Below are 13,681 nucleotides of genomic sequence, written 5' to 3' on the forward strand. Positions count from 1 at the left end.
CCGCCGGGTGGCTTCCTCTTGCAGCCAACCGCTGTTTGCTTGTTGTTGTCCTTTCCAACGCGATAACTATACAGTATAGTACTATTATTCAATACAATTAGTCTATAGTTACATCATATCAATAACTATTTATCAACAACCACACCATCTCTAGAGTCACAATCTGTGTCTGTGCGTACATCACGTGACCCGAGATAACGGCAACACGAGAGCTTTGCCTCCGCCTCCGCCTGGACCTCGATCTCCTCCTCCTCCTCCTCTCTTCCTCTTCCTCTTCCTCTCTCTATCCTCTATCACCCACCTCCTCTCTACCATCTAGAACACCATGAGCGAAGACGAGGACTCCTGCAGACTCCTCCCGGACTCAATGTCCACCCACTCTGCAACCTCCTCCTTCCTCCGCTCCCGCCTCTTCTCCTTCGGCTCAAACACCTCGCCCTCCCTCCAGCAGCCCTCCGCCTACACCGCCCTCGACCGCGCCGCCCACCCCGACGACACCATCCTCGGCGCACCCCGTCGCTCCGGCTCCCCCGCTCATCTCCACGCCCGCAACCCCCATCGCCAGGAGTACGGCGCGCTCGCGTCCTCCCAGTCGCTCTCCTCATGCGCGACCCAGGTCAACGAGAAAGACGAGCCCTCGCCCGACCCGCGCCTCTTCTCCCACCGCCGCCGCGACCGCTTCCGCGCAAAGTCCGTCTACTACGTCAAATACTACCTCCCCATCCTCACCTGGCTGCCAAACTACTCCTTCAAGGCCGCCCTCGCCGGTGACATCATCGCCGGTCTCACCGTCGCCTCCTTCAACATCCCGCTCTCGCTCTCCTACGCGCGCACCCTCATCGGCGTCCCCGAGCGCTACGGTCTCCTAGGCTTTGCCTTCCCCCAGCTCGTCTACGCCTTCATGGGCACCGTCCCCGTCATGATCACCGGCCCCGAGCCCGCCATCTCCGTCATGATCGGCCAGGCCATCTCGCCCATGGTCATGGCCGGCAACCCCTCCTTCGAGGAGCGCGAGCGCCGCGCAATCATGTACAACGGCCTCATCACCTCTCTCTTTGCCATCATCTACCTCGTCATGGGCTTCCTCCGTCTCGGCTTTGTCGACTCCCTCCTCTCCCAGGGTCTCCTGCGCGGCTTCATCACCGCCGTCGGTATCATCCTCACCTTCGACACCCTCATCCAGGCCCTCGGTCTCTCCGCGCTCGCGGCAGCCCAAAACGTCGGTGCGGGGTCCGGAGGCGTCAAGCTTGCCTTCATCCTCACAAACTTGAAGAACACGCACGGCCTCACCGCCGCTATCGCCTTCATCTCCTTCGGCCTCATCATGTTCTTCCGCATCAGTCGCAAGTACTACGGCAAGCGCTTCCCCATCCTCGTCTACATCCCCGACATCTTCCTGATTGTCATCTTCTCAATCATCATGTCCTGGAAACTCGACTGGTACGGCAAGGGCGCAGACATCGTGGGTGCCGTCGAGCGCCCGGACATCCAGCTCATGTCGCCGCTCAACTCGGACACCTTCCCGCGCGTGACCGAAGTCGCTTCGTCCGCGTTCGTCATCGCGCTCCTGGGTTTCTTCCAATCTGCTGCGATCGCCAAAAACATCTTCCCGGACCCGCCGACCGACTCGCGCGTCGCGCCGCCCAAGAACCCCACCATCTCGATGAACCGCGAGCTCGTCGCGCTCGGAACCGCAAACTTGCTCGGAATGTTTATGTTTTCGCTCCCAGTCATCGGTGGCTTTGGCCGCAGCAAGGCAAACAAGTTTGCCGGCGCGCGCACGCAGCTCTCCTCCATCATCTTTGCGTTTTCGACAATCATCGTCACCTTCACCCTCTTGCCGTCAATCTACTACCTCCCGCGCGCGACGCTCGCGTCCGTGCTCGGTCTGATCTGCGTCGGTCTGCTCGAGGACTTCCCGAGTGATGTGATTGGCTACTTCAAGATGCACGCCTGGGGCGATTTCTCGATCGTCATGATTATGATTGCCGTGACGCTCGGGATCTCGCTGCAGATTGGAATCTCGGTCGGAATCGTGATTTCGCTCGTGCAGATCCTGCGCCACGCCACGCGTACGCGCATCCAGGTTCTCGCGCGCGTGCCGGGGACGACCGACACGTTCCGCAACGCGGACATTCCCTCGTACGATGTCCCCGACGAAGCGCTCGACTCGCTCGAGCACCTGCACAACGTGCTTCTGGTGAAGATCACGGAGCCGCTGACGTTTGCCAACTGCGGCGAGCTGCAGAACCGGCTGCGTCGGCTTGAGCGGTACGGCACGATGCGGATGCACCCTTCGCTTCCGGCGATGCGCAGGGGTGATCAGAACGTTGTGTTTGATCTCGAGGGGATGACTGCGTGCGACACGTCTGCGATCAAGGTCCTGCTCTCGATCGTGGAGGCGTATCGCTCGAAAGGCAAGTTTGTGCTTTTTGCGCGGATACCGGCGACGAAGAAGATGATGCTTCTGTTCAAGCGGTCGGGACTGTCTGTCCTGCTTTCGTACAACGGCCATCCTCCTGCGTACTTTACGAGCATTCACGAGGCGCTCGAGGCGCTGGACGAGTGTATTTTCGAGACGCCGGGGACGTGGACGCCTGAGGATGAAGACCGCGAGATCGAGGCGATGCCGGATGAGGAGCCTGAGCAGATCGAGGAGGATAGTATTGCGACTGATATCGAAGGGTCGACGTCGGGAGACGAGACGATTGACGAGAAGACGCATCTGAAGCGTGAGATGGTCTAATCTTTCTTCTTTTTTATAATTTTCTTTTATTTTATCAGACTCTGTGATGTCGTTTAATACTTTCTATCGATGATTATTTCATTCATCTCGGTTCCGGTTCCTTTTTTCTTTCTACTCTGTTGTTTTCTGTACCATACTGATACGATTTTTTTTATTTCATTTCATTTGATTTTATGGCTTTTCTCATTTTCATTATCTTCATTTCTTCCATTGTTATGTCAAAAGTCATGGGTGTGTGTGTGTGTGTGTGGTTGCTCATTCGTCTACGGTTGGTTTTATACGCAATGATCTTTTTTTCTTCTTCATTTTCATTTAATCATTGAGTGTGGTTGTGGTTGCTGTTGTGGTTGTTCATTCTCACCGGGGTTTTCTCTTTCTCTCTCTCTCTTTCTTTCTCTCTTTTATGTTTCAAGGTCATGGTTCTTCCTCTCTCTCTCTCTGCTGTTACTTCTATCTATTATTTCATCACATTATGGCATGGGAGGGTTTCTTATTATCGCTATTATTTTGGTTCAGAGTCGGTTGTTGTTAGCTATAAGTTCTAAAACTCAATATTATCTTATCTTGATTACTTCTGCAAATTTCATTCTATTTGAAGACCACAGCACAGCTGCGGGGAGATACGGGATAGAAGGAGTGTGTAGTATTAACATCACGACAACGAAAGATAACCAAACAACTAGCAATTACAACAAAACCTCAACTCATACGTGACCGTACATATATTTTCGCTAATAACATCTCACTCTTGCTCTCACTCTCATCAGCAGCAAACGAGCTACTCGGCCCACGCCTTGAACTGGTTGATAAGTCCATTCGTAGACGCATCGTGGGTCGACACCTCTGCCTTATCGTTAAGCTCGGCGCCGATCGACTTTGCGAGGACCTTGCCGAGCTCGACGCCGAACTGGTCGTACGAGTTGATGTTCCAGACGGCGCCCTCGGTGAAGGTCAGGTGCTCGTAGTAGACAATCAGCGCGCCGAGGGTCGCGGGGGTGATCTTTTGGCAGAGGATGTTGGTGGTCGGTCGGTTACCCGAGAAGACCTTGTGCGGGACGAGCTTGGGCGGGTTTCCCTCTGCGACAACCTGCTCGGGCGTCTTACCGACCATGAGCGCCTCCGCCTGGGCGAAGAAGTTGGACGCGAGCATGCGCTGGTGCAGGTTTCCCTCGATCGGGTTATGCGACTGCGCGGCGAGGATGAAGTCGGCGGGGATGAGCTTGGTGCCCTGGTGCACGAGCTGGAAGAACGAGTGCTGCGAGTTTGTCGCGGGCTCGCCAAAGAGGATGGCGCCGGTGGAGTAGGTGACCTTTTCGTTGGCGCGGGTGATTGACTTGCCGTTGGACTCCATCGAGAGTTGCTGGAGGTAGGCGGGGAAGCGGTGCATGTACTGGTCAAAGGGGGCCACGAGATGGGTCTGCGCGCCAAAGAAATTGTTGTACCAGACCGAGAGCAGGCCGCCGATGGCGGGGATGTTTTGCTCGAGCGCGGTGTCGGCAAAGTGCTTGTCCATAGCCTCGGCGCCCTTGAGGAACTGCTCAAAGTTGTCGTAGCCGATGTAGAGGATGACCGAGAGTCCGATGGCGGACCAGACCGAGTAGCGGCCGCCGACCCAGTTTTCGAATTCAAACATGTTTTTGGTGTCGATGCCGAACTTTGCGACCTCGGTCGCGTTGGTCGAGAGCGCGACAAAGTGTTTGGCGATGTGCGCCGGGTCTTTGGCGGCTTCGAGGAACCATTTCTTGGCGGTGTTGGCGTTCGTGCAGGTCTCGGCGGTGGTGAAGGTCTGGAGAGATTAGCATGAGCATTGCGTGAGAGAGGGGGGGAATAGTACCTTCGAAGCGACAAGGAAGAGGGTGGTCTCGGGATCGACGACGCGGAGGACCTCAGCGATATGAGTGCCGTCGATGTTGGAGACAAAGTAAGCACTGAGATCACGCTTGGCATAGGCCTTCAAAGCCTCGGTGACCATCACAGGGCCGAGATCAGATCCGCCGATGCCGATGTTGACGATAGACTTGATGGCCTTGCCGGTGTAGCCGGTCCAGGATCCGGAGCGGACTTGCTCGGAGAACTCCTTCATGTGGGCGAGTACCCGGTTGACCTCGGGGGTGACGTCGACGTTGTCGACCTTCATGACCTTGTTTGACTGGTTGCGGAGGGCGACGTGGTAGACGGCGCGGTCTTCGGTGGTGTTGACTTTCTCGCCGGCGAAGAGCGCGTCGCGGAGTTTCTCGATCTCGGCCTGCTTTGCGAGATCGACGAGGGAGGAGAAGACCTCGTCGTCGACGATGTTTTTGGAAAAGTCAAAGAGGATCTTGGAGCCGTCGTAGTTGGTGAAGGTGTGGGAGAACTTGGAGAAGCGGGCGGGGTCGCTGGCGAAGAGGTCCTTGACGGAGAGATCTTTGCCGGAGGCGTCGTAGATGGCCTGGAGTTTTTTCCAGGCGGGGAGGTCGGATCCCAGGGAGAAGGAGGAGAAGGACATGGCTGTTAGAGAGCAATTGAGATGGTAGGAAGAAGATAGAGAAGAAGATGGCGAAGAGAGGAAGGAGGAGGAAGTGGAAGAAGTCGGGAAGAGTCAAAGTCGAGCGGGTCGACGCTGTCCGCTGCGGCGCCCGGGACCTGAGCTTGGACGGATTTTACCCCGAAACGGAAGTGAATTTTGGCTGTCGGTAATATGGCCGGGGGGGAAGAGAGAGAAGAGGAGAGAGAGGAGGAGAGTGAGGAGAAGCGTGAAATAGGCTGTTTAGGTGTTGTTGATGTATTAAGAGAAGATATGGCTGTTGTATGCAATTGCAGGTGTATTGTATAGTTGACTGATACAGCACCCCCACGTATTCACAATTGATGATTCTGTTCTATTCATTAGCAGTAGCACTCATCTGTTCACTTCTACAGAACAAAACAAAACACAATAGACCATCAATTGTCACGATACTAGGTATAGATGTTGAATATCTTACAGCACAGTTATTGCTCAAGAAGACTTCTCTGCAATTGTGATAAACGACTAATGATGATGAGTTCTTATTGCCTACATGTAGTTGATAATCACATATAAATAATTGCATCATCTTGTATCTAAGTAGATGTGCAGCTGTAAGTATAAGTTATGAGTCCACTATAAAAGAAATAGCAGGTCTAATAGAAATAGAAGCTTTCGTCCTCTGTCTTCCTTCACCACTTCTTCTCTCTCTCTCTTCCCTTCCATCTTCTCTTCTCTATTTTTACCAACCTCTTGTAAAATGTTATAGACAATTCTATTATGATAAATGTATTCTTCTCTAAATCTCCTCTTCTGTCTCACTTCTACCTCTGCTCGCATCGTTGTCTCAACAGCATCCACATCACCATAATACTCTTCACCATCGTCTACAATTACTCCTACATCATCTACTTCTACAAGATCAACATCATATTATTACTACATCAATAACACACCACTGTGATAGAGAAACAGATAACACGGTTCACACCCGGTTGCAACCCGGTTCCGGTTCGGCCCGATAGGCGTCAGCTCGCCGCTTCGATGATAACGCTTCCTTTCGCTCGTCCGCTTCCTCCTCTTCCTCCTTCCCATTCCCTGTTCCTCCTCCTTCTCTCTTCACTTCTCCAACAATGTCTCTCTTCGGCGACGACTACGAGACCTCCTCCACAACCTCTTCCACCGCCGCCGCAAACCTCCGCTCCTCCCTCTTCGGCGATGAACCCGCCACCCCGCGCACCTCCGTAGGCACCTCCCGCTCTGCTCGCTCCGTCCGCCAATCCATCCCCGCCGCCGTCCCCTCCTCGACCGCTGCCCTCCTCTTTGGCGAAGACGACGCCGGCGACCCATGGTCCCGTCCCCCCGCGCGAGCAAACGCAAAGCCCACCGTCTCGACCTTGCTCGACCCGTCCAAATGCCCGGCCGTCTACCGCGACTCCTTCGCCAGCGAGGGCCCCGTCAACTCCACCGTCTCGCTCGAGTCCGTCCGTCGGGCGGCCGACCGCGCGGGACTTTCTTCCTCGTCTGGTGAACGCATTGTCCAGGTTATCGCCCGCGCGAAACCCGACGGCCGTGTCGATGACGGCACCTGGTGCGTCGTCATGGCTCTCATCGGCCTTGCCCAGGAGGGCGAGGACGACCTCTCCCTCGACTCTGTCGACGCTCGCAGATACAGTGCGTTTCTTCTCTTTCTATCTCTATCTCTCAATTGATGTTTCCTTACTAAACTGACACTTCAGGCCTCCCAAACACCCGCATACGCTACGAACAGCGCCCGCCGCCAAAGACAAAGTCCTCGCGCAAAGTCCAGGCGAGACCCGCCCCCGTCGAGACCCCGGCTCCCACCCCCGCTCCCACCCCCGCGGCCCGTCAAGCATACGCCCCTCCTCCTCTGTCGATTCAAACCTCTCGCTCTCGCCAGCAGCAGCAGCAGCAGCAGCAGCAGCAGCAGCAGATGCCCGAGGTCATGACTCCTCCTTCGCCCTCGTCGCCGCCACCGATTGCTGCGGACGACCCGTGGGCGAATCCATCCGACGAGTACTCGTCGTCGAACGCGTACACCTCGAGCTCAAACAACTATACTCCCTACAACGACTACAACCAGTCATCCTACTCGACCAACCTCAACAACAACACGACCTCCTTCACAGTCCCTGACGACGACGACGATGACGACGACGTAGACCCCTACGGCCAGAGCAGCAACTACCCGGCCCCGACCGCGGCCTACTCGAGCTACAACTCCGGCTCGGCGGACAACAACTACAACCCAAACTACTCTGCCGTCCTCGGCGCAGACTACAACGAGCTCGCGCGGCCGCGCAACAACATCAACGCCGCCCTGCTCACGGACGAGCCAATCACGATCCCGAACCCGCAGACGGCGCAGGTGGTCGAGGACGAGGACTCGGACGCGGAAGAAGAGGACGAGGAGCGCGACCCGAACGATCCCGAGTACGTCGCGAGCTTCCCCTACACCCGCGCGCAGCCGTACTACGACGCCCACGAGACCGACCGCATCCGCGTGACGATAATCCCTGAGAAGGAGGGTGTGTTGATGTTTAAGCACGTCAACTACCTGCTCGAGGGCCAGGCGATGCCCAACGCCGACGGCACACTCGCGCGCGGCGGATACCGCGTCGTGCGCCGGTACTCTGACTTTGTCTGGCTTCTCAACTGCTTGCTGAAGCGGTACCCGTTCCGGCTGCTGCCGTTGCTGCCGCCGAAGCGGTTCGCCGTCAACGGACACTACCTCTCATCGGACGAGTTCTTTCTCGAGCGCCGCCGGCGCGGTCTGTCGCGGTTCATCAACGAGCTCGTGAAGCACCCTGTGCTGAGCCGCGAGCAGATCGTGGTGATGTTTTTGACGGTGCCGACGGAGCTCGCGGTGTGGCGCAAGCAAGCCTCGGTCTCGATCGAGGACGAGTTCACGGGCCGCGCGCTGCCGGCGGGGCTGATCGAGTCGTGGTCGGAGGAAGAGGCGCAGCGATGGGAGGACGTCAAGGAAGGCGTGAAGAACGAGGCGGAGCTGTACACGCACCTGTGCCTGCTGATCGACCGCATGGAGAAGCGGCAGGAGTCAGTTGCGGCGGACCACCAGCGGTTTGCGAGCTCGCTGGGCGCGCTGCAGGAAGTTACACAGCGCACGTACTCGGTCGACACGGACGACCTGAGCCTGATCAACGACGGCGTGAAGAACGTGGCCAAGTACCTGAACAACGCGCGGACGCTGCTGGAGGACGAGTCGCGCGGGTGGGAGATCGGGGTGCTGGAGGACTTTAAGCGGCACCGCGACGGGCTGATTGCGATCAAGGAGCTGTTTGACCGCAAGGAGAAGCTGGACATGAACCAGATCCCGCATCTCGAGCGCCGGATCCGCAACAACGAGACGCGGCTGGGCGGGATGCGAAACCGGTCTGATTTCAAGCAGAGCGAGATCGAGCGCGTGGAGGCGGCGATCAAGCGCGACAAGGACGCGATTAAGGAGCAGAACACGCGCAGCTGGCTGATCAAGGAATGCATGCGGGACGAGATGGCGTATTTCCAGCAGACAAAGTATCGCGTGGCGAAGCTGTTCCAGGATTACGCCCAGGAGCGGCTGAAATACGCGGAGTTGTTTGCGGAGAACTGGCGGACTCTGAGCAACGAGATCAGCGAGGTGCCCACGCAGGCGTCGTGAGGATAGGTGTGATTGTCTAGTCTGGTAGTTGTGCATAGGAGGCAGGCGCATCATCTGTCTACCGCACAAACCTCTTCTTCTGCTCGTCTTCTTATTGTTATTGTTGTTATTCTATGTTATTGTTGTTAGCGTGCTTTGGCAGTTCAGAAGCGGAGCATGTAAAAATGTAATTGCATTTCGAGATATAAATCAAACGGTAAAAGTTGCCGAAAGTGGAAGGCGGTAAACGCAACGAGGCGGCCGGGAATGTTTAAGGGGCCGCCGACACCTTTCTTCGCACCCGCAGGTCCCTTTTGCTGCAGCAGCGCGGAAGATGAGATCAGATGGGGCGATGTATAATTGAGCGGATGGGGGAGGGTGTTCTGTTGCTGTTCTGTTGCTGTTTAAGTCTCTGCCGGGTGCTGTTCTGTTGTCCACCTCCACCTCCTCTACTTCACCACCACCACCACCACCACCTCTTCTCTTCTCAACACACATGCACTCCCTCCGCCGCCTCTTCAGGCGCGACGACCGCTCCTCCTCCTCATCTTCATCCACCCCCTCCGCCAAACCCTCCTCCTCCCCCCGCCCACACATCCCCACCCCCGCCCAGCAATGGACCCGCACGCGCATCAAACCCGACCACGCAGCGCGCTTCCTCGCCCTCGCCTCGTCCGAGATAAAACTCCGCGGCGTGCTCGAACCCCTCGTCCTCCTCCCCTTCCGCCCGGCGTTCACCGCCCGCGACTCCCAGCGCTTCCTCGCACGCGTCTTCCCCGACACCGACGACCTCGGCTACGCGATCCCCATCCTCGACGACAAGGATCTCCAGCGTGAGGTCCGGATCGCTGATGTCTCTGTGCTTGTCAGCGCTGTTAAGTGGGTATGGGCACGGCTGCCTGGTGGTGTCGTCACCTGGGACGTCTACGAGGTCTTCAAAGCTGCCGAGGAGGGTATGTATCGTCTCTTTGTCTACAGCCACGCGTCTCTTCATCTACTACAGTCACTAACACCCCCAGACTCCGGCATGAACGAAGACGCATTCACAAAGCTGATCCCCGCCCTCGTCGACACCCCCGCCCGCGCAGACATCATCTTCTCCTTCTTCGACCTGCTCTCCTCCGTCGCCGCCCACTGGAAAACATCCGGCATGACCGGTCTCAAACTCAGCCGTCTCTGCGCCTGGTGGGCGTTTCCTCTCCAGGACGAGTTCGAGCCTGGAAATAGGAAACCGACCTTTGCTGAGGGATACAAGGCTTGGTTGCAGTATGTCTCCTTCCTGCTCTCTTCTGCTTTCTATATCTGACTTACACGCTCTAGTGCCGCCAATGCCTCTTCCCATCTCTTCTTCGCCTACCTCCGCTCCCAAGCCCACCTCCCCTCCAGCTCCGCAACCGCAATCTCGACCCTCCCCCGCACACTCTCCTCCCTCCTCTCCTCCACAACCTACCCACCCCCGTCCTCCGCCCCCGCCTACGCCTCCGCCCCGCTCCTCATCCTCTCCATCCCCGTGCGCGAGTACTCCTCCTCTCCGCACCGCATCCTCGAGGAATTCCTCGGCCTCGCCGAGCGCGACCCGCGGATCGGGAGCATTGCTGCCGTGCGCGATCCCAGCGTCGAGGCGTTCCTTAAGGCTTCCGCGGGCGAGGTCATGGATGCGTACTTGACCCCCGAGTGCGCGCGGCTCATCTCTGAGATTTCATCGTTCGAGAGCGCGTTGCTGGTCCGCAAAATGATTATGAGTCGGCAGCAGGTGCAGGAGCAGCAGCAAAAGGAGCAATTGCTAAAACAGCAGCAACAGCAACAACAACAACAACAGCAACAACTCTCGCTTACAGACGAAGAGTTTGTAGGTGACCGCTCACCCTGGGTCGCGTTCGAATCTCGTGGCTTCCAAAACCAATCTCCCTCGATCTCCTCGCTCGGCAGCGCTACCCCTATATCCGCCGCCTCCTCCCCTGCCTTTGCCTCAATCTACCAAGACAGCCCCAAGTCCTTCTCCGGCAAAGACAGTCCCGCTCCGACAACCGACCCCGCGCAGCCACTCGAGCTCGCTGAAATCGTCCTCGACCAGTCGTTCTGGTGGGTCTGGCTCTGCGCCCACGGACCCGAGGAAACAATCTCCTCGCGCTCGTCCGTGTTCTCGGCCTGCGTGATCGCCGAGATCGACGGCTTCGGCGCCAGCAGCCGCTTCGGCAGACGCGCATCCCGCGTCGGCGACCGCTACGTCGTCTTTGAAGAACGTCTGCTCGACGCCGCGCCTGCCTCGTCGTCGAAAACGCACTACCGCCGGCGCTCGCTCAGCGTCAGCTCCGGCACCGAACTGCGCAGACTCGCGTCGCGAGGGTTCAACAACTTCCGCAGTCGCCGACGGTCGGAGAAGTCGCTGGTCACGGCCGCGAGCGTGCGTTTGCGCGACCGGCCGTCGCTGTTGTCGCTCTATAAGGAGTATCAGACCGGGCAGGCGACCGTCAATATCGTCGGCAGCAGCAAGACCGACGAAGAGCGCGTCCGTCGCGTGCGAGAGATTGTGAACGTGACGCCCGCTGTCCCCGATATCCCCGACTTCTACAAAGACAGCCCCGCCGAGCCCTCGTCAAGACCGGACCTATCCTCCCCGCTCTACCAGGCCCTCGACTGGAAAACCGAGCCCGAGCTCTCGATCCAGGAGGAAATCGAGCGCCTATCGACGTCAACTGGCTCGCGCTCGCACCACAATCCACAACCGAGCACGATCCTCGAGCTTGAGGAAGGCGTCAGCTGTGCGCTGCGATGGGCGAATTCGCCGCCGTCGTCGATTACCGAGAATTCTGCGTCGTCGCTCGTTCGCGCGGATCGGTTTGGGTCGAGTGCGGAGGAGGGGGCGTTGCCTACGCCGCCTATGACACCGCAGCAGCAGCAGAAGCAGCAGCAGCAGAAGCAGAAGCACTCAAGTATCATCTTCTCATCGCTCGATCTACAAACCCAGCCGTCGATAAGCGACGCGACGCAGCGCGTCAAGCGGACGAGTTCGAAGAAGAAGGATTTGCTGAGGAGTAAGTCCACGATGGGCTTCTCGCTCGCCAGACTAAACTCGCGGGGAAATATCAGCAGCAGCAAAGAAGCGAGCGAGGATGACGACGAGGAAGTTGATTCCGCGAGCCGAATCAGACAGTACGCGAGTGTTGGAAACTTCCCGCTTGCAATCACAGGTCCGCCGCCGCCGTTGCCTGAAGCAAACGAGGAAGCGGCGCGTACCGGCGGCAAATCTGCGACTACTACTACGACGAGAAAAGTGCAGCCTAAGCCATCGTTGATTGCGCGTCTCAGAAGTAGTGTCTCGCGGCGGGATATCAGGGGAATGACGACGGCAAAACCGCCGCCGCCGCCTTCGCAGCAGCAGCACGAGAGCACGAGCGAGAGCGACGACGCAGAGGCGGTAGATCGTCAACCGCCTGCCGGCGGACCAAGAACCGCCGCCGCGCCGCTGCCGAAACGAAAGATCCCGACTCGGAAACCAGTACCGTCCACGACCGCGACCGAGAACCAGCCACCGCTCGCGGACCAAGTGAACGGGTCCGAGACGGCGCGGCGACAGAGAAAAGAAGACGGGCAGCGCAAGAAAGAAGCAGCCGCGCAGCGCAAGCGCGAGGAGGCGGCCAAGATGAAGAAAGAGCTTGCGGACGCAAAGATCGAGGCCGCGAGAGCGAAGCAGGAAGCTGCGCGCGCGAAACGCGAGGCGGTTGCTGCGGCGAGGAAGACAAAGTCGTCGTCGTCGTCGTCGTCGCCTGCGTTGGGCGGCAGCGGCGGAGCGCAGGTGCAGCCGAGTACGTCGCGATACCATCTTCCGCAGATGGCGGAGTTGAAAGCGGATATGCTGCGATCTGCGTCGTCGTCCTCGTCTGCGTCGGCGTCGTCGTCGACGACACATAACCCGTACTCCACGCCGCCGCCGCCGCCGCCGCCGGTGGAATATCGTCACTCGCCGAGTCTGGCGGCTGAGCAGCAGCAGCAGCAGGCCGCTGCGCCGGTGGCAAGTCGGTCGTCGCCGGCTTTGCGAAGCGGTGCGGGTAGACATTTACCTCCCCCTTCCTCCACCCTTCCCCGGCCCTCAACAACACGACCTCCTCCTCCTACCTCTTCTTCAACTACAGCCGCCCCGCGCGGTCTAGCGATCCAAATGCAAAAACCAGCACAAGACCTCCGCCCCTCGCCCGACCCCTTCTCCCCCACCGCCTCATCTCACCGCCTCCGCCGCCCCTCGCCAGCATCACAAACCTCGTCCTCTACCCCGCCGTCCTCATCCTCGCCTTCCTCGCTGAAAAGCCCCCCGTTCGCAGCCCCGGAGAATAGATGGAAAGAAATCCACGAAACCCAGCTCGCGGCCCGCTACGCCTCCATCGCAGGCGTGCCTCTCCCGCCTGTCTCCGGCACCTCCGCTGGTGGTAGTGGTGGTAGTAGTCCGATGACGCGGGCTAGTTCTGCAAAGACGAAGGGCGAGAGTCCGTTTCCGGATCGCGAGGCGGTGCGGACGATGACTGCTGAACTTGCTGCCGTCGCGGGGGAAGCTGACGGCGGTGAGGCAGAGAGATCTGCTGTTGAGTTGCGTTGATTTCTTTGTTGATTCTGCTTCTTTTTTTATGCGGAGTAGATCTTTCTGCAGTGTTTTTTTTTTGATTCTTTCTTGTATAGTATACTATCTTGCTTTTACTTTCTTGCTATGTTTTCTTGGTTTATCTCTTTGGTATACTTGATCCGTTCTACACATAATGTTTAATAATATAATGCACGCTCAACCCACCCATATACACCC

General features: G+C 57.9%; 4 protein-coding genes across 4 annotated transcripts; 3 read left to right on the forward strand and 1 right to left on the reverse strand.

Moving 5' to 3' along the window:
- Positions 1-367: 367 nt before the first annotated feature.
- BZA70DRAFT_234736 (sulfate transporter family-domain-containing protein) lies at positions 368-2,746 on the forward strand (the record flags this gene model as incomplete). The annotated part of the gene is made up of 1 exon (XM_064910310.1): positions 368-2,746. The coding sequence occupies one exon, from the start codon at positions 368-370 to the stop codon at positions 2,744-2,746; it is 2,379 nt and encodes a 792-aa protein (XP_064771540.1).
- A 746-nt stretch (positions 2,747-3,492) lies between these two features.
- Positions 3,493-5,313, reverse strand: BZA70DRAFT_52140 (glucose-6-phosphate isomerase). The gene is made up of 2 exons (XM_064915179.1): positions 4,581-5,313; positions 3,493-4,532 (listed from the first exon to the last, which is right to left on the reverse strand). The coding sequence occupies exons 1-2, from the start codon at positions 5,229-5,231 to the stop codon at positions 3,525-3,527; spliced, it is 1,659 nt and encodes a 552-aa protein (XP_064771541.1). The 5' UTR covers positions 5,232-5,313; the 3' UTR covers positions 3,493-3,524.
- Positions 5,314-6,218: 905 nt separating this feature from the next.
- On the forward strand, positions 6,219-8,963 carry BZA70DRAFT_52160 (sorting nexin Mvp1). The gene is made up of 2 exons (XM_064915180.1): positions 6,219-6,905; positions 6,971-8,963. Exons 1-2 carry the CDS (start codon positions 6,365-6,367, stop codon positions 8,908-8,910), a joined length of 2,481 nt encoding a protein of 826 aa, XP_064771542.1. The 5' UTR covers positions 6,219-6,364; the 3' UTR covers positions 8,911-8,963.
- A 317-nt stretch (positions 8,964-9,280) lies between these two features.
- On the forward strand, positions 9,281-13,681 carry BZA70DRAFT_273909 (uncharacterized protein). Its single transcript, XM_064911912.1, has 3 exons — positions 9,281-9,842; positions 9,909-10,155; positions 10,210-13,681. Exons 1-3 carry the CDS (start codon positions 9,386-9,388, stop codon positions 13,478-13,480), a joined length of 3,975 nt encoding a protein of 1,324 aa, XP_064771543.1. The 5' UTR covers positions 9,281-9,385; the 3' UTR covers positions 13,481-13,681.

Source organism: Myxozyma melibiosi, assembly GCF_037950935.1.
Source record: "Myxozyma melibiosi strain Phaff 52-87 chromosome Unknown BZA70scaffold_1, whole genome shotgun sequence".
NCBI lineage: Eukaryota > Fungi > Ascomycota > Lipomycetes > Lipomycetales > Lipomycetaceae > Myxozyma > Myxozyma melibiosi.

Bases quoted from the DNA above. Each gene is read 5' to 3' on its own strand.
- BZA70DRAFT_52140 (XM_064915179.1), bottom strand. From the start codon at position 5,231: ATGTCCTTCTCCTCCTTCTCCCTGGGATCCGACCTCCCCGCCTGGAAA. The intron at 4,533-4,580 runs GTACTATTCCCC...TAATCTCTCCAG, and splicing joins TCTTCCTTGTCGCTTCGAAG to ACCTTCACCACCGCCGAGAC.
- BZA70DRAFT_52160 (XM_064915180.1), top strand. From the start codon at position 6,365: ATGTCTCTCTTCGGCGACGACTACGAGACCTCCTCCACAACCTCTTCC. The intron at 6,906-6,970 runs GTGCGTTTCTTC...CTGACACTTCAG, and splicing joins TGTCGACGCTCGCAGATACA to GCCTCCCAAACACCCGCATA.
- BZA70DRAFT_273909 (XM_064911912.1), top strand. From the start codon at position 9,386: ATGCACTCCCTCCGCCGCCTCTTCAGGCGCGACGACCGCTCCTCCTCC. The intron at 9,843-9,908 runs GTATGTATCGTC...TAACACCCCCAG, and splicing joins CTTCAAAGCTGCCGAGGAGG to ACTCCGGCATGAACGAAGAC. The intron at 10,156-10,209 runs GTATGTCTCCTT...TACACGCTCTAG, and splicing joins GGATACAAGGCTTGGTTGCA to TGCCGCCAATGCCTCTTCCC.